Below are 19,358 nucleotides of genomic sequence, written 5' to 3' on the forward strand. Positions count from 1 at the left end.
TTCTGATGATTATGCTAACGATTAAATCTCACAAACGTGCACCTCTTCATGAACAGGTGACATTTATCAGCCTGAAACTTTACAACCAGTTTGTGCAGTTTTGTGAATCCAACTTGGAGCACAAACCTCAGAGAGAAAAAAGGAAGAGAGATTTAGATTAAGAATACCAATGTTACTGCGTGATGCTATTGACTGCAGCTGCTCTGTTAGTCACAGTAATTGTATTATTTGCTGTGACTGATCTTTGTTTCTCTGGTATTTTCAGGCAGGTGTGTTTATTCCTAAAACGAGGAGCTACACAGAACGACGAGGATGAGGATGGCCAGGACCCTTTGAGTATCGCTGTACAGCAAGCCAATGCAGACATCGTCACACTGTACGTTCATTAACATAAATACTTTCCATTGAGTTTTTTTGTTTTGCTCTCCAGCTTTAATTGATTTTTTTACCTCCTTCTTTCCACCAGGCTGCGTCTGGCCAGGATGAACGAGGAGATGCGGGAGTCGGAGGGACCGTTCGGACAGCCAGGTCAATACCCAACCAGCAGCCCCACTGAGCAGCAGTATAAGAAATGCATTCAGGAGTTTATCTGTCTCAACATAGCCGAGTGCTAGAGTCCAGTCAGGTTACAGTGCAGGGGGTGCCAGTAGACGTATGACTGACTGAGAGAAACATGCTGGAGCTCGTGTCCTCCACTTGTTTCCTCATCACCAGATTAACTTCTTCTTCTCTACATCAGATATATCAGAATAACTCCTCTCCCCAGCACAGTCCGCTGACTTCACACCCCAGCAGTCAGCTCCTCACTCAGGATCACATGAGAACTCAGTTTTAACCTCCTTCAATGATGTCAGATCTGACCGACTGATGATGAGCTCATCAGTCCAATCACAGCAGAGTTGGAAATCACTGCCAGGAAAGGGTTAGCCACCTTTCTTTTTTTTTAAGATTATCCAGCAGCACTATCATCAAGCAATCACTAGACCACTGATGGAGGCGTCAGCAGTGTGTTCAGGAACAGCTTTGCCCATTTATTTAGAGGTTTTCTAGGGTACAGGGTGCTCTGAACCAAAGATCTGCCACAGCTCATCTGTCCCCACACTTCTGTTTTTTAATTCCATCTTGTGATTGAGTTGTTGTGTCATAGTGCGAAGTGGAGGGGAGGTATGGTGGGTGCCCCTTGTTCTGGAAGTAAAAGTCCCATTCATTAGTCCCATAGACAATAGTACCACCTCTATGGCATGAAAATCTCCTGGTTAAATCGCCAGTAGAGAAGATTTAAACCTGCACTAAAATAAGTATCAAGTTGAAAGTACAATCCTGTGTGTAAAGATTTTGTGGGTCGGAGTTAACTACGACTCCCATGGTGCATTTTGGCAGGAAACATCCAATCACAGAGCTTTTATTCAGAGTTTACAATTTGCACTTTTAATTTCTTGGCCACTTTTGGATAAACTCAACTCAGCTTCAACAACAAAGCACTTTGAATTCACTCCCGCTCTGGTTTGTGTTTCTACCTGGGTTCTTCACCATGGCAACAGCGGCCGAGGCTCATGGGTACTGTAGTATTCAGAGCTGTCTACTGTCCCTAAAGGATGGAGAAAACATGATTTCTTAGAAATGAAATAGACATAATTAAAACTTAATGAAGACAGAGTATGAGGGCCAGGCTTATGGAGAGAAAATGAGAGGCTGAAGATTTTAAAGTCAGAAAGGAAATGTATTTATTTATTTAACATTTCAAGAATAAAGTCAAAATGTTGAGAATAAAGTCGACATTACAAGTGTAAAGGTGAATTTTTGAGAATAAATCAAACTACAAGCATTAGCGTGTATGGCTGCCTCAACAAAATGCTTTGCGTGGTTGATTTGGTGAAATTGTACTTCAGAATTGGTTTCAGTAACACGGGGTTATTTCTCTTTCAGTGCATAAACACGATGTGGTAATAACTAGCAGGACTTTCAAGAGATTGTGTTAAAAAATTGTGCCAAATTTTCAGAAGAAGAAACCAAACAAACTCAGAAGAGGCATCCACATTAATGCAAACTGAAATAGTTGGTCACGGACAGATGCAAGGGTGTCGATTGTTACGCCCAGATGCGATACAAAGAGGATATGTTGTATCAGAAGAGACAATTTGATAAACCAGAGGAGTTGACTTTATTCTCGACATTTGGAGTTAAACCTTTGAGACCTTGGCTTGATTTCTTTCAAAAACATGGGAAGAAGGCAATAAGCAACAAAAAAGACCCCAAAATGTGCAAGAAAAAAACAATAAAATTAGTCAGAAAAACAACAACAAACAAACAAAGAAAACAATTGGAAAAAGTGGTTAAAAATGACAATGATTCTGTACCATAATTTTAAATACGTAATAATAAATAATAATAATAATAATTATAAATATAATTTTTCCCTAGCTTTTTTCCTGCAATTTTTATTTATTAAATAATTTTCTAAACCTATTATTTTTTGCAGTTTGTGGGACAATTTGCTCAAGTTGCTCGTTGCCTTTTTTTCCCCCATGTTTTTTTAAAAATCGCACCAATTTGCTCAACGTTCAAAGGTTTAAAACTTGTAAAAGGTGTCTGAAGCAGCACAAGAAAAGTGATGTCACTCCAAGTTTCAAAGGGTTAATTCTTGAAATGCAAAAAATCTTCTTCCTCATTTTTTTTTCTTATGCCTGGCACTAACACTGAAAGTTTGACTTTTCTTCTCTACATTCAGACTTTATGCTCATGATTATTTTATTATTTATGTTAAATTAAAACTAATCTTCTTCCTCTCATTTTTTTCCCCTAATGCCTAGGCCTAAAATACTTTTCCATAGTAAACCTACAGGGGATATTGTATAAAGACATTTTTTTAAATATATATAAAGAATGGGAAAAATGACTTCCAGAACCAGCGGCTCGTCCCACTTGGTGACTCTCCACAGTATTCATTGCACAGATGAGTCGGGGAATGACGCCAAATTGTCTTGTACAGGGTGGTGCAGCCAGTTCAACCTGCCTGTTGATGGTCAGTCCAATCAGAGCTGTTCTTTTTTACTAACTTGTGATAAAATGGTGGAGCTCTTGTATTTAAACCGTGACGGTCGTGAGGGGAAACTGTGAGGCTGCGATAACCGTGACTGAGAGTAAATGATCACAGAAGAAGAATCATTTCTCCATATTGAACGAGAGATTGATCAAGTAAAGCTTTTACGTTTAATTAAAAGCGGAATTATGCACTTTTTTTCTTACAAACAGTGATTTGTTTTCCTCATATGTCGTCGAACCTTCCTTCCTTTTTCATTTTTCTTTCTTTTTTTTTTTCGGAATAAGTTGGAATGCTTTCGTTTTAATTTATGACGAAACGTCCGGAGCAATAGTGCAATGATTATTTCAGTACAGATAATCAGTATTTTTTCTATTATGTTTGACAACAATGCAGATGGTATTTTTTTAAGCTGGATATATTTTGTTAGATTTTATTTTGCCGAGCACTCACACACATAGCGCCAGTATTATATTCTCATGATGAGAACGAGCCAGTGCTCCACAGTTTCATAATATATAATCAGTGGTGGAGTAATTCTGCAGTAAACGCTGCAGAGGAAGACGGACACTTTTTTGATAAATCACACTAACATGTAGTACTGTATTTACAGTATTTGTATATGTTAAAATGTTTGTTTATGGTATTCTAATGTATCACTATATTAGAGTTGGTCTTTGTTTATAGTGCATGGGTGGCTGTTGCCCAGGTCTTCCTCAGCCCTGTTGCTTTTTGTTTACTTCTGTGCCCAGTGTATGTGAATATTTGACATTTAGTATTGTTGAATAATGTTGATATCCATATTATATACTGCCAAATCATGACAGCAGCGCATGGAGCGACAGTCATGACAGAGATAGATGCAAACAGACTGAACACAGCTTCCTCACCGTCTTCCATTGGCTGGTTAGTGCAAAAAGCTTGATGACAATGAACATGGCTGCCGCCCAAAACTGTATTTAATGATCCCGTTTGTGCTCTAAAATGATGTCAGGTCTGACGAGTATGTTTAACTCCCCTGGTAGCTCACAGTAAACAGCAGTAATCCAGAAACTGTTAAAGCACTGAACAGTATGAGACTGACCACTGCTGTTTTCACATGTGGCAAAATTAGCTTAAAGGAAAAATATTTTCCCAAAGATGTTGCTTGTCTTTGACAAACGCTATGGACTGTTAGGGTTTAATCAAACCAAAGACCACAGACAGTTTTTTCAGAGTGCCAGAAAGTGTTTTATGTTAGTGTTTTCTGTCCCATGATAAGCCACGAATCCAAAGGGGTTGTATGAAAATTAATCAGATGGCAGGACTGAGCCTCAAGTTTATAAGACCCTGCCCTCGGCTATTAATCCTTAGTCTGGACCCTCTCCTTTACTTAGAAAACCCTCCCACTGAATTTCTCAACTCACCCCTCATTTTACGCCTAAACATTAATTGAACAGTCCCTGAAAGTCTTGTGTCTGCAGACCTCCAGTGGTTTAACTTCTCGGCTTGCTGCAGTGATGTACAGGTGTGCTCCAGGACCCTGTGACATCACTGTTGGGTGTGGTTACAGGTGCAGCAGAGCACGTCTGACCATGAAGCTGGGTGTGATCCGAGTCACTGTAATATTTCTTGCTTACCCATTTTTTATTATCCTTGGACGCCTATAAACATCAGGCAAATGGACGACTGATGAAAACTAGCTCTCTAGCTAATGATGGTGCAGTTGGACTAGCCCATTAGCGTCACAAACAGATGAGCAAATGGATTGAACTGACAAATAATTTTGTTTGGTGATGCAGTAAAGCTTTTAAACATTTGCATTATGAAGGTGACACATCTTTACTACTCAAAATGTAAGGTGACTACAGATGGCAACCATATTTTCAGTTTTGGTAACCAAAAGCTAATGCCTGGTTGCCAGCCTGACGTCCACTTTTAAAAGCAGGCTAAGTGTTGAGCCCTGTGTTGGCTTGTGAAGATGGCGTGCTGGATCAATCCCTACTAACTGTCCAGATCCACATTTAAGCTACTGTTTTTTTAATGTAACTATTAAGTTTCTTTTTACACTTAACCTCACAAGAAAATGGTGAAATTAAGGCAGAAAGTGGCAAGGAAAAGCTAATCGCTATCTAGCTAGCTAGGAACATGCTAGTACCAGTTAGCCACAATAGCTCCTTGAGCTTCAGCTGTTTTCTCTTAACTGTGGCATTTACTCTTTTCTGAGGATTTTCTTGATTGTGTATTATTTAATTTAATAACAATCTATTAACTTATACTTATTAAAGACTAGAAAAAACAACTCTCTCTTGCTAGCTACCACTTAGCAAGCTAGTTAGCTCCGCCGCTAATGGGACAGTAAGTTCACAAAGTTTATTCAAAGACATATTTGTACCATTTTTTTGTCTCATTACTGTCTCCAACCATTTGACGGAGCAGTTACTCCTATAGAGTGTAATAAAAGAAAAATAGATGGTGCAACACAGCTAATGAGCTCTGAGCTCTGCGGGTCTCGATCCCTCAATGATCTGCATGGTCAGGACAGCTTGCTACTCTACATTGGTGCAAAATTGCGGGTTAAAGTCCACAAAATAGATGAAAAATAGTCTTTTGGCTAATTCTGGCATTTTTTCACCATGTGTATTTATTATTTTGCAATGTCCCTTCTTAAATAAACTAAACTAAAACCAAAGTTGAAGTGAAAATATTTCTGTAAATGCACTGTAAGTCCACTGAACTTGGTGATTTCAATTGAATTTGCTATTTTAAAATGAATTTTAAAGAAATGTATAACCCCCCTATCTGACCCTACCTGCCCCACTAATGATTTTCATACAGTCCCTAACTTAAGTCACGCACAGGTCGGAGTCCTGTAGCAGTGATATGTGTTTCTTAGTTTACGTGGCGGCGACGGAAAGAGCAGCTCATCAGTGATAGATTCAAAGCACTTTGAAAATCCAGCCTTTTCTTATCGTGTGCAGTATTTAATGTGGTAACTTACGAAAGTTAACAGGAAGCAGATTTTACTAGATGATGTCATCACTGACCAAACAATGATTTGCATCGAGCCATTGAAGTATTACGTGTTGTACAGTTACGACGTGTCTGTTGACTGTTGTGTATATAAACTAAAAACTATTAACACTTTAACTGCTTGCTTCTAACATGCAATTTTTAACTCTCTTGTATTTTTTCCTGTCTCTGACTGTTACCTGTACAATTTCTTTAAATATTGTAAGAGAATGTGTGTCTCTGAATATACCTGTGTATATTAACACTAACTACCTATGTTTGGTTTTAACTCCCTCTTTTTTGTCCAATAACTCCTCCCAGTGTCTTATCAAATGAAAATAAATGGAAGATGTGACTAAAATCTTACCTCTCCCTTTGTTTCTTTGCTTCTTTCTTCTTTGCTTTCACTACATCTAACAGCATTAACAAACCTCTAACATCTGACATTAATAACTTGTTTAAATATGAATGGGGAGAATTTATCAGTCAAGTTTTAGATGAAGATTTTTCTAGCATTTATAAGCAGTAGGAATAATGAATGGTTTTTAATGAACTATGTAGTTGTAATAAAATATTTAGTTGGTTTTTATTCTAAACCTCTCAGAAAATGATGAAATGAAGGCACAATCGCATCAGAAAGTGGCAAAGGAGAGCTAACCACTAACATGCTAGCTAGCTTGGAACATGTTAGCGCCAGTTAGTCACCATAGCTGCTCGAGCTTCTTTCAGTTCTCTCTAAACTGTTGCGTTTACCCCTTTCTGACTATTTTGTTTTCTTGAATGTGCATTATTTAAGAAAGGCCTATTAGGCTATATAAGGCCAGAAAAAAAACCCTCTTTTGCTAACTGCGACTTAGCTAGCTTGTTAGCTCGGAGGCTAATGGGACCTAAATTTGTTCTTCAGCTTTCAGATCAATATCGTGGGGTAAAAATTACAGTATTTCCTTTATGAATTGCAGTGGAGTAGAAAAATTAAGTAGCATAAAATGAAAATTCTCAAGTAAATGACAAGTACTTCAAAACTGAAGTACAGTAGTTAAGGAAATGTACTTGCCAGGGGTCAAGAAATATACTCAAGTACTGTACTTAAGAACACTAATAATGCTACTTCACTACAATTATTCAGTTATTTGAGGATTTTTGTAAGAAGTTTCTTTGGGGATTTAGTTGTTGTTGTTACAAAATATAATCAACAAATAAATTAGGATGTACAGAGAAAGAAAAAAACACTACATGCTACCCAGCAGCATTTAGATAAGTTAAAACAGGCTCCTCCCTTAGCAGCTGCAACATGACGCACACATGAAAAGGCTTTGCATGGTTTATTTATATGTCATACTTTTTTTATTTGTTGTCAATAACATTAAATTAGTGCATCATAATCATATTTTAATTGTACAATATAATCTGAAATGGGTCATTCTGCACAGTGAGTACTTTTGGTACTTTAAGTATATTTGATGCTAATACTTTTGTACTTTTACTTAAAGGAACACTTCACTCTTAAAATGACCATTTGTGTTTCAGTTATTCACCACGTGTTACCTTGAATTCTTGAAGAAAACTTATGTTTTTCTTGCCTCCATGGTGAACCTAGAATCCCAAAATGGAGAAATTTCTTGATTTATTGAAATTGTAGGTGTCCACGTTTAACAACAGCAAAACGATATCAAAACAGTTTACAAACTATCACACAACTCGCACAGTAAAATTCATTATTATATATCCAGGAGAATGTTCCATGTTTCTTAAATGTGTATTGCTGCTAAAACATTACAATTTAAAACAATTTAGTGCCCCGTTTGAGTAGAATTCATACACATGTGCCTGTCCTTTAGGCTACATGAGTGTTTGTACTGACGTGTTTTAAATCTTAATGTGTTATCAAAAATGCATGTGTTTGGAAAGCACTGAGCATACGACTGGATAAATGAGACTTGGATTTTTCTGCACAGGTTGTGTGTAAGTTTGTATAAAGGTGTTTTGATAAGGTTTTGCTGTTGTGGCCCCCATTTAACTCAATTCATTTGTATTCTTCATTCACCGTGGAAGCATGCTAGAAAAACATTGTTTTCTTGTTGCGGGTGAGGTATTCCTTTAACCCAGTGCTTCCCAACTGAGCCAGCCATGGGGTCCAGATTTCACTGTAGTCATTAGTTTATAGTCCACACAGTTTAATACACTCAGCGTCATACTTTTGTTTGGCCATGTCATCAAGCTAGATTGCTGTCTCTGTCAAGTAGCTGTCCGTTTGTCACTCAGTCTACAGCAGGAAACGACACTTTCCAGAAATTCACTGTACTTTAGGGTGCTTTCAGACCTAGAGTCGTCTCCTTTGGTCTGAATCAGGGACTAATTTTGTTCCAAAGTTGTATAATTGCCTAGAGTTGGTTCGTGTTCTCACGACAGCATTTACAAGCGGACCAGATCAAATGCCTTGTGTGAGAAAGCTGCTCTTGATTGGTCAGAATTTCCATGTGGGAAAAATCCAGGAAGTAAAGCAAACGTTGAAGAAGAGTACACTTGCAAGATAAATGTGACACTTTCTAATGTCACAATGGAGGGACAACTACGCAGGTTGATTTTAGCGCTGCTCATCGTGGACTATATTGCTGTCATTGTTCATTTTAGTCAAACCATACAGTTTGAAAACGAGGCGCGGCTCCAACTAGAAAACAATGTTTTGATGCATTGGATGTGCTGAATGTGCATATTAAGGCAGTACAGGAGGAGGTGCACATTAATAATCCTCCAGGACTGTAACATGCTCATGTTTAACCCAAACAATGTGTCATGTGACTGCAGTTGCTTCACATCCAGGTCGGAACACCTTCTCACCACAAACGAACCGCACCAGAGTTCATTTGGAACCAGACCGAGACCACCTCTTCAAGAAGGTCTCGGTCTGGTTGTTTTTGTTCACACCTGCCCAAACGAACCGCACTTACTGGGGAAAATTAACTTGGGTTTGACTGAATCTAACCAAACAGGGCAGGTGTGACAGCACCCTAAAAGTCAAGTGTGTTTTTTACAAACAAGTTTGAGTCACTTGCGTTCCATTCAGAATGGACGTGCAACCCACTTTTGGACCACGACCCACCCCTTGGGAACCACTGCTTTAAATAAATGGATGAATTCATGCTTTACTATTACAAGAGTATTTCTACACTGTGGTATGATCTGAGCACTTCTTCCACATCTGGTATTCAGTAACTTTCCACCTGTTACACTTGAGTCACAGGAGGCGTTATTGTTGTTGACAAATACATGAAAAATCACTACTAAAAATACACTTGTGTCTACTTACAACTAAATTATTAAGTGTTTTAAACCACATATAAATTGTTTGTTTCTCTACTGCCTATACGTACTGAATAGGGAATTAAAATAAAGTGTCACCAGGAAGCCATATCTACACTGAGGCTTGCACTCAGTGATCTCTCCGTCTCTTTCTCACACTCACATAAACATGGAAAGCCAGGAATGTTCATTCCCCCTTTTTTTAATTAGCCAAGCCTGGGAGCTCTCATGGGACACAAAAGAGTTCAACTGCTTTTGTTATGCGTGTGGATTCAGCCGTTACCATGGCCACCAGAAAAGTAAAGGCTCAGAATTTGGAAAGTTGAAAGAAGGAAGCTTCGTGGTGCCTCAGCCTGTTTTTGCTCCTCCATTCATGAGGCCTTTTTCTTACACAGAACTCCTCCCCTCTCTCTTTCCTCTCATTGCTTGTATTCATTTTTTTTCTTACACAGAACTCCTCCCCTCTCTCTTTCCTCTCATTGCTTGTATTCATTTTTTTTTTTTTTAATTTTATAACAGATGTTTTGACTGTTCAAAGTGCTCAAGTGGCGTCGTTTTCACAGTTATTTTTCTCTTGTTTTCTTCATCAGGAGACGCCACATACCTCGACATCTTCCGGGAATTTTCCCACATGGCATCCCACAACCCGGAGAAGCTGAAACGAAGGAGTGTGCACTTCCGACACTCTTTCAGGTAGTCCGCCAGTGAGCGTCTGGAGAGGAGCAAAAACATGTACTTGAAAAGTCCATAGAGAGTCACAATTGGGGCCCAACATCAAGTAAACCTGAGAATAAAAGCATATTTTCACGATCATAATAAGTCTGTTTTATTCCACAGAGAAATTCACCTTTGAAGTGCATCAAAGTGAAGAAGTCATGTCAATTTTTTGATGCTGTTCATGATCGTTCAACTTTTACAATAGCTGCATTATACCTGCAAGAGTCCTGTGCTGTTCTTAGATCAACCTTTTATTTTGAAATGAGGATTTGCTGGTCTCTTCCTCTTATAAATGCATCTATGTATAAATATAGCATTGCTTTTGTACAGTGTTAACTTTTTGGATGAAATGCCAAGCACTTGTTTTGTTTATTTTCTTTGTTTTGTTCAACATGATCGATGTATTGAAGGAATACTTTACATAAATACATGTCCGTGTGTGTAATGCATGCATTTACTCCCATTATATTTCATACTTAAACTTGAATTCAGCTACAGTATATTGTATGGATAAAGAGTGTCATATCATCAGTTATAGCATCATCGTCGGTCTTGAAGTCGCAGCGTTGTTTCTCTTGATGAGCAGTTGATTTTTGTCATATTTGTTTTGCACCGACTATGCTGGTGTAGTCTCGGTAATATTTTGTGGAAATGTACGTTGCAGTACCACTATGAAATGCAGTGCTTATGTTACTGTATACATGCTGTAGAGGCAAAAATGCTAATATATCTGAATGAGCAGGAATGCAGATGGAAGACGGATGAAAAATAAACGTTGTCTGTGTTTACACATGCAGTGAAAAGTCTATTTTTTGCCATGTGTAGTGCATACGTCATGTCTCTATGTACGGTAGCTAAGACAACAGCAACATCTGGTGGTGAAAGTTGAGACCAGTGAGTCACACAAAGAAACCCTGGCATCCTGCATGAGAATATAACACTGGATGATCTCATGTTTTACAGTTGGATGATAGTTATCCAGATGAATTATATATATCCACTCTTTATTATATCCTGCTTTCCAAACACATTCATCACATAATTTAACAGCTATATCATGAAGATAAGATCATTGTGCAGCTGCTGCAGAGCAATGTAGGAACAAGTGCAATATAAAATATCAGTCGGATGAAAATCTAACTGACAGCTTTAGTTACTTTGCAGACTGGATTATTAATACAAAATATAAATCAACGGGTCATTCTGCATTATGAGGACTTTTGGTGCTTTAGTATATTTTGATGCTCATACTTTTGTACTTTTACTTAAAAAGACTTTGAACGCAGGACTTTTACTTGTAACAGAGTATTTTTACACTGTTGTTTTGCTACTAAGCAAAAGATCTGAGTGCTTCACTGCCCTCTGATACATAAATGTAAAGTAGCATACAATGGAGATACTCCACTGAATTATAAGTACCTCAAAATTGTAATCAATTACAGTACGTGTGGTAAATGTTCTTGGTAGCTTTCCATAACTGCATGTATTAATGATTCGGCTGCACTTACACTGACTCATGTTTCTTAAAATAGATTTAAACGGTGGTCCAGTGATGAGTAATGAGTGAAACATAGTGAGTCACAGACGATCTTTGGCTCCATCACTGTGGCCCTGTGCATTATAGAAATCCTCAATAATAGATAAGGTATGCAGTAAATCAGATTTTGTCTTGTGTCTTGTGACATGTCTTACTGTTTAATTTAGGTGGACTCAAAATACTTTTAAAATTTAATTTTTTTTTTACTGTTTTTATTTATATGGTATAATATGACATCCTTGGCTTCCAGCAAAATTGAATGATTGGTTAAAGTGTCTAAATGATCTCTTTTGGGAGCCCAATAGCTCAGCGGGTAGAACGGGCACCCAGGTACAAAGGCAATGTCCTTGCCACAGCAGCTGTGGGCTCCATTCCAGTCCATGGCCCTTTGCTGCATGTCGTCCCCTCTCTTTCTCCTTCTGCACTTCTGACTGTCATTAAAGGCCCAAAAGCCTCCAAAAATATCTTGAAAAAAAAACAGGTCCGTTCCCCCCGCCCCAGAATCCTACTGTGTACTGAGACACTGAGAAAAACTCATAATATTACGAGAATAAAGTCGTAGTTTTTAAGGAAATAACCAACAACAAACAGAATGGGTTAGAGGATGAACCTGCTTGTGGCAGCTGCTCTTTGTCTCAGGAGTGTTGCCTCGACACACACATTTGGTGATATTACGATTTTTTTCTCGTAATATTATGACTTTATTCTCGTAACGTTATTACTTCTTTCTTATTAAATTAAGACTTTATTCTCATAACATTATTACTTCTTTCTTATTAAATTGTGACTTTATTGTCAAAATATTATGACTTTTTCTCAGTTACGACTTTATTCTCGTAATATTACAAGTTTTTTCTTGTAATATTATGACTTTATTCTCAAAATCTCCAAAAAAAAAAAAATCTTCAATATGGCCCTAATACTCCGTCATAGGTACGGAGACAAATGGACATGCTCTAAATATTGAGGGGGATGTGTCCCCCTGCGTCCCCCACAAAATCTACGCCTATGGATCTATGCATGGTACTGTGTCAGCTGTTTATTGTTACATTTGTGACTTTTAACAAGCTATTAATGGGTAGGCTCCAGTTCTAGTAACTCTTGCCTCTCATGGTGGCATTTCACCAGCAGAATGATTTCACTGGGAGTAGTCTTTACTGTTTGATATTCTTAATTAATGAAAGAAAAGGTTTTAGATGTGAGAAATTGATTTTATATTTGCTGCATGAAAAATGATATCTCTGTTAATTCAGTGTTGCAGACTGATTTATTCTTTCTGGTTATGAATGTATTGTTCTAAATAATAATTCTGTGTGGAGATAAACAGTGATTAATTAACTATAACGTTGCTGCCGTGAGAACCTGTTGATTAAATTCCACCGCTGACGTCCGTCACGTCTCGTCGTTACGTCGTCTCGGCAGGAAGTACGGAGAGCAGACAGCCCGTGATGATGATGATGATGATGATGATGATGATGATGATGGAGCTCTGTCTAGTCGACAGTGCTCATGATGATGCCATCTGACACCTCCAGTGACATTATGCACATTCGGCTCGCTTGACACGCGATGTGACTGCGGACTCGAGTCAGGTATGACTCGGATGCTCGTAGCTAGCTAGCTTAGCCGTTAGCTTAGCCCTCATCCACCCTGCTGCAGTCGGAGAGCTCCAGTCAGCAGGCGGCTAACAGCTCCAGCTGATCAGCTGCAGCACCACACACAGCCCGGCGAGGAGATGATGATGATGATGATGATGATGATGATGATGATGAGGCCTTAATGTCAGATCGGAGACGGTGTGTGCGGTCATCAGATACAGATACTGTCACCTTTGTACAGGTAACATTACAGCTTAGCTGACAGCTGTTAGCTTTTATCGCAGTGGCGTTCACGGACACCTGAAGGGGCAGGGGCCAGAAACCAAGACCCTGACCCCAGTGTGTGATCAAGGTGGGACAAAGCAGGTAGACACGGTGGGAGCACATATTAAAAAAACTGTCCCCTATTTGTTTCAAGATACGGGTCATTACTCCAGGAGTGAGACAATTAGTTGATTAATTGATTAATTGATGGGAATAAAACTAATGATTTGTTTAGGGCATTTTTTCAAGTAACAAACACCTTACATTCTCTGGCTGCAGCTTCTCTAACGTGAGGATTTTCTGCTGTTCTTTGTTTTATTAACTGAATATATTTGACATTTAAGCCCTCCAGCACACAGAAAGTGTTTTAGCAGCTGGAGGCGGCTTTTTGAAATTGTTTTTAATCAGAGTGAAGCTTTTTGCTGGCTGTATTTGCGTTGCTACGAGCTGCTCTAGACACCTGGCGCTTTTGCCTTTGTGCTCTGAACTCCTGAAGTTAAAAGAACTTCAACTCAGGGCGGAAATGCACCCCACATCATTTCTGCTTTTTTCATTGTCCAGTGGGATGATTTGAGATGAAACCTGTGGTCGTCATGACAACAAGTTTACAGTTGGTAAACAATGGAGGAGAAACTGGTGGTAGCAGTTGCTGATACTCAGAGCTATACGGCCTGATGATAGACAGCAGGTTAAACTGCCCCTGAGTCATCCTAAAATATGCCTGGAAACATCCATCAATGTGTTGAAGCTCCTGGACCAACTGGTGGTACTCCCCATGATCCACTCTCTGTTTTAGGGTCTCATGTACCCACACAGATCTCTGTTTGGTTTTTTTTACTAGTGGCATTCAATTTAAAAACAAAAAAGGTAGTGCGGTGCGCCTCGCGTTTTGCAACCTGCAAAATACTTTCTGTGTGATCAGAGCCTTAGACTTTAAAGAATGTGAAGGTACACTGTCGGGCTAATTACTCATTACTTGTATCTGTTTCAAAAAGTAATTTTATTACTTAACCAATTACTCCTTGCCAACAGTAATGTGTGGCACTCACAGACTGTAAAAATAATGGATGTAGCTGCTGTGATGTCACCCATTGGTTTGTGGACTCCTGTGTCAAAGCCTCGAGTTCGGCATTTCAGCCGTCACCATCTTGGGGGTTTTGGATCCAGACGTGACCATGTCGTCATGAGTGGGACAATTAACAGTAGAGACCAAAACTGTTTTTTGTTCCAGGCTGCAAACATGTTTAGTCCTCCTGTATAGTTGGACATCTTGTCGTAGGGCTCTATGGGGTTGACTGGCTTCTGGAGTCAGCCCCAAGTTGGCCATCAGAGGAACTGCAGGTTTAGCACTTCTGTGTTGGCTTCATTTTTCAGTCCCAGAGGTTGCAGCTTGGTAGCACTATATACTACTTTTCTGTTACTCCCACAAAATTGGTAATCACATCCTTCAAAATTCAGACTTGGCATGTGCCTCTGTGTGAAAGTCAGAGTAATCTCCAGTAAGTGCTGCCAAGGCCAGATAGCGTGCAAATGTTTTTTTTTACCCAGGGTTTTCTGTTGCCTGTTACCAGAATCCTCCCAAGGATCTGTCTGAAAGATGGAGAGTCAGTTGGGGAGCCACAAGCTTCATTAGTTCTTTGTCCCTTGTAGCCTGCAGCTGTCCATGATTAAAATCCAGTTTTGGTTGTTGAGCCAGTGTAGGGCTTCATCCATCCTTCATGGCCACAGAGGGCTCATCTTTGGTGGGGTGTATTTCCATGAGCTTCATGTTGTGCTGTCGGTCTAATCAAATCAAATCAAATCAACTTTATTTATATGGCACTTTTCATACAACAGTAACACAAAGTGCCTCACAGAGGTTAAAAACAACAAAGATCCAAACAGAAAACAAAAAGAAAAGAGAAAACCCAACCCTCCCACCCAACAAAAAGCTTTTTAGCTCATAAAATTGAGTTAGTAGCTAGGTAAGAATGATCTAAAACAGAGACATAAAAAGCGTCAAAACTAAAACCTATAGGCTAACTAAAATAACAAAAGATAAAGGTTAAATGAGATAAGAACGTAAAAAGAGGAAGGGTAAGAATATAAAAAATAAATAAAAAATAGATAATAGATGGATAAATCGGTTATAAGAGGAATTTAAAATAGATAAATAAAGAGATCAGTTAAAAGCCTGATTAAAAAGATGAGTCTTGAGCCTCTTTTTAAAAACATCAACAGTCTCTGCAGCTCTGAGGTTCTCCGGCAGGCTGTTCCACAATCGGGGGCCATAATAATTAAATGCCGCCTCCCCGTGTGTTTTAGTCCTAACTTGTGGTATGGTTAAAAGGCCGGTGCCGGAGGACCTCAGGGTCCGCGAGGGTTGATATGGTAAAAGCAGGTCAGATAAATAAGAAGGCCCAAGACCGTTAAGACATTTAAAAACTAATAAAAGAACCTTAAAATCGATCCTGAAGCGCACGGGGAGCCAATGCAGCAATTTTAAAACTGGTGTAATGTGCTCCCGCCCTCTGGTCCTCGTCAGCACTCGTGCAGCTGAATTCTGTAATAATTGTAGATTTGAGATACTCTTTTTGGGAAGACCAGAGAGCAGGGCATTACAATAATCTAACCTACAGGAGATAAAAGCATGCATCAGCACCTCCGTGCTGGCCTGAGAGAGAAACGGGCGGACTCTGGCTATATTCTTAAGGTGGTAGAAACCTGCCTTTGTTATGTTTTTAATATGTGGAATAAAACAGAGCTCAGAGTCAAAAATCACACCCAGATTTTTTACAGATTGTGTTGGTTTAAAATCCTGTAGTTTTGGTAAAAGTTTCTCTCTCTGGCCTTCAGGACCAATGACTAAAACCTCTGTTTTGTCCTGGTTGAGCTGCAGGAAATTCGCTGCCATCCATGACTTTATATCTAAAATGCAGTTAAAAAGGGCATCAATTGGCCCTGTGTCATCAGGAGACACGGCGATGTACAGTTGCGTATCATCAGCATAACTATGAAAGCTGATGCCGTGCCTCCTGATGACGTCCCCCAGAGGAAGCATGTAGAGATTAAAAAGAGTTGGACCTAAAATTGACCCCTGGGGGACCCCAAACTTTATCTCATGGGTTCCTGAGGAACATGTATCCATACTTACAAAGAAGTGTCGATCAGTAAGGTAAGAGACGAACCAGTTAAAAACAGTACCAGAGAGGCCGACCAGGTGCCTCAGTCTATTTAATAAAATGTGATGGTCTACTGTATCGAAGGCGGCGGTTAGATCCAGTAGTACCAAGACTGTGAGTTTATGGTTATCTAAATTGCACCTGATGTCGTTTAAAATCTTTAAAAGGGCTGTCTCGGTACTGTGGTTCATCCTAAAACCAGACTGATACTTCTCTAAAGTGTTATTTGTATTTAAAAAATCATTTACTTGGTTAAAAACCAGTTTTTCTAAAATTTTGCTTAAAAATGGTAAGTTGGATACAGGTCGATAATTATTAAGAATGTTGGGGTCTAAATTGCTCTTCTTCAGAAGGGGCCTCACCACCGCCGTTTTCAAGGAGGCCGGGAAGACACCTGTCTGAAGAGAGCAATTCACCATGTACAGTAGCTGTTTCTCAAAGAATCCATAAAATGTTTTAAAAAATGGTGTGGGAATTGGGTCTAAAAGGCAGGTTGTGGGCTTTACTTGGGAGAAAACTCGACCAAGTGTCCTCGCATCAACCAGGGCAAAACTCTCCAGTGTTTCCTCAGGTAAAAGCAATGATCCAGGTGTGTCGACAGTTAAAATCTGTTGCGATAAAAGACTGGATCTGATGTCATTGATTTTACTTCTGAAGTGGTCTGCAAAGTCCTCACAAAGGGCATTGGTTGTTGTCTTAGGTGATCTGTTAAAATTACTGTTTGTTAAAATATCAATTGTGGAGAAGAGGAATTTGGGATTGTTTTTATTGTCAGAGATTAGTTTTTTGAAGTGGGAAATTCTTGCCTGTTTGACTGCGTTATTGTAGGTTTTGAGATGTTGACGTAATATTTCGTAGTGGACTGTTAGGTTTGATTTTCTCCACCTTCTCTCAGCACTCCTGCAGTATCTTTTCAGTTGTTTGATTTCCTGATTTCTCCATGGGGGAGTAGGTTTTGTTCTAATTGTTTTGATTAAAAGTGGAGCCACTGAGTCCAGCGTTGACTTGAGTTTGTTGTTAAAATTGTCCACAATGAAATCACAGGGTGCTGGTAAAATCTCTGCAGGAGTGCTCTGTAAAATCTGGATAAAATTTGCAGCCACTTCAGAAGTTAGGTAGCGTTTCCTCACTGTTCTCACCGGGGCCTCCTGTTGGTTAAAACTGATGATGTTAAAAAACACACAAAAGTCTATGTCTTTCAGGACGTTTAAGGTTGTTTATTTTGCAGTGGAAAGAGTCTCAGTACTGCCACCTGGAACAATGGTGTTCTTGTCATCTTTCCTCCTGACAAAATCAAAGTAATGGGAATATTTCCAGCTGCTGAATGTGAGCGTTTCTATCTTCCAGACTAGTTGCTGCTTTGTGATGTACATGAATGACGATCCCGGAAATGAATGTGGAATTCATTGAATGCTGGATTTCTAGTCAGTAGGAGGGTGACAACAAAAGACTTATTTGCTTTGGGGTAACTTTAATGTTATTATTGAAATTCTATCAGTAATTTGTTACAATACTCATACAAGAAAAGTTGAGGTAGGTACATTACACCATCTTGTGAGGTACGTGCTCTGTTACCAAAGTGTATGCAATGTCCAGGTATGGAAGTGAAGGTGGTGTTTAATGGTCTGTAATCCAGTCTTGCTGCCAAGTCATATGGATCTATGTTGTTTATTGTGATTAGTTTGTCCAAATGTTGCTTGACCACATTGGCAGGGACAGGTATGAGAGTGGGTACCTCACAAGATGGCGTCCCCTGTCCACAAACATTTAATCCTGCGTGACGTTGACTTCACATTGTCTGTTGTTTTGACAGGTCAAGCCGTAAGAAGATGTCACATTGCATTTTTTTTCATTATGTTCAGATATTTTACAGACTAAATCAGTGGTTCCTAACTGGTGGGGCATTGTCCAAAAGTAGGTCACGGGTCCATTCTGAATGGACCGCAAGTGACTTGCAAACGTGTCAAGTTTGTAGAAACATACTTTATTTTTAACAACCACAAGGCCAACCATAAGTGTGACACACTGGGTGTATTAAACTGTGTGGACCTTGAACTAATGATGAAGGAGAAATCTGGACCCTGTTGATGGATCAGTTGGGAACCACTGGACTAAATGACTGATCGTAAGAGCAATCGACAGATTAACTGATAATGAAAATTATCGTTAGCTGCAGCACTATACATCGATCAGTCAAAACATTAAAACCACTGACAGGTGAAGTGAATAACATTGATTATCTTATTACAATGCACTGTTCTGCTGGGAAACCTTTGGTCCTGGCTTATTTGTGGATGCTACTTCCACTCACCCAAACACCGTAGCAGACCAAGTAAACCCCCTCATGGCAACAACACTCCCAGATGGCAGTGGCCCCCCAGCAGGACAATGTGCCATGCCACACCGCAAAAACTGCCCAGGAATGGCCCAAGGAACATGACAAAGAGCTCAAGGCATCGACCTGGCCTCGTAATTCCCCAGTTCCCAATCCGACTGAGCATCTGTGGGATGTGCCAATACCCCAGACGTACTGCCCATCCACGGTTGGGCCTCTACAGATTGGACATAGCTCTGACATGTCAAGGTATGGACACAGGAAGTCTGGGGATGCCCTATGGTGTCTGGCACCAGGGTCTTCACGGCAGATCCTTTGAGTCCTGTGGGTTGCAAGATGACACACCAGCATGTTCCAAGGATGCTCGATCAGATTTGGATCTGGGGAATTTGGAGGCCAGGTCAAGGCCTTAAGC

The 19,358-nt window shown here is 39.6% G+C and overlaps 2 protein-coding genes across 6 annotated transcripts in view; both read left to right on the forward strand.

Moving 5' to 3' along the window:
* acap3a (ArfGAP with coiled-coil, ankyrin repeat and PH domains 3a) overlaps positions 1 to 10,852 on the forward strand; it is a 113,093-nt gene extending 102,241 nt beyond the window's left edge. For 3 of the 4 annotated variants that reach the window (XM_050064833.1, XM_050064832.1, XM_050064834.1), the window contains exons 23-26: positions 266 to 376; positions 467 to 528; positions 9,922 to 10,024; positions 10,169 to 10,852. In XM_050064833.1, coding sequence (XP_049920790.1) covers positions 266 to 376; positions 467 to 528; positions 9,922 to 10,024; positions 10,169 to 10,184 — 292 coding nt within the window. In that variant the 3' untranslated portion in view covers positions 10,185 to 10,852. The remainder of the gene's footprint in view (positions 1 to 265; positions 377 to 466; positions 529 to 9,921; positions 10,025 to 10,168) is intronic. The other variant, XM_050064831.1, reaches the window with a different exon arrangement.
* Positions 10,853 to 13,020: 2,168 nt separating this feature from the next.
* Positions 13,021 to 19,358, forward strand: part of hipk1a (homeodomain interacting protein kinase 1a) — a 30,482-nt gene continuing 24,144 nt past the window's right edge. For both annotated transcript variants that reach the window (XM_050065608.1, XM_050065609.1), the window contains exon 1: positions 13,021 to 13,424. The gene's annotated coding sequence lies outside the window, so the exon portion shown is untranslated. The remainder of the gene's footprint in view (positions 13,425 to 19,358) is intronic.

Source organism: Epinephelus moara, chromosome 16 (genome assembly GCF_006386435.1).
Source record: "Epinephelus moara isolate mb chromosome 16, YSFRI_EMoa_1.0, whole genome shotgun sequence".
Lineage (NCBI taxonomy): Eukaryota > Metazoa > Chordata > Actinopteri > Perciformes > Serranidae > Epinephelus > Epinephelus moara.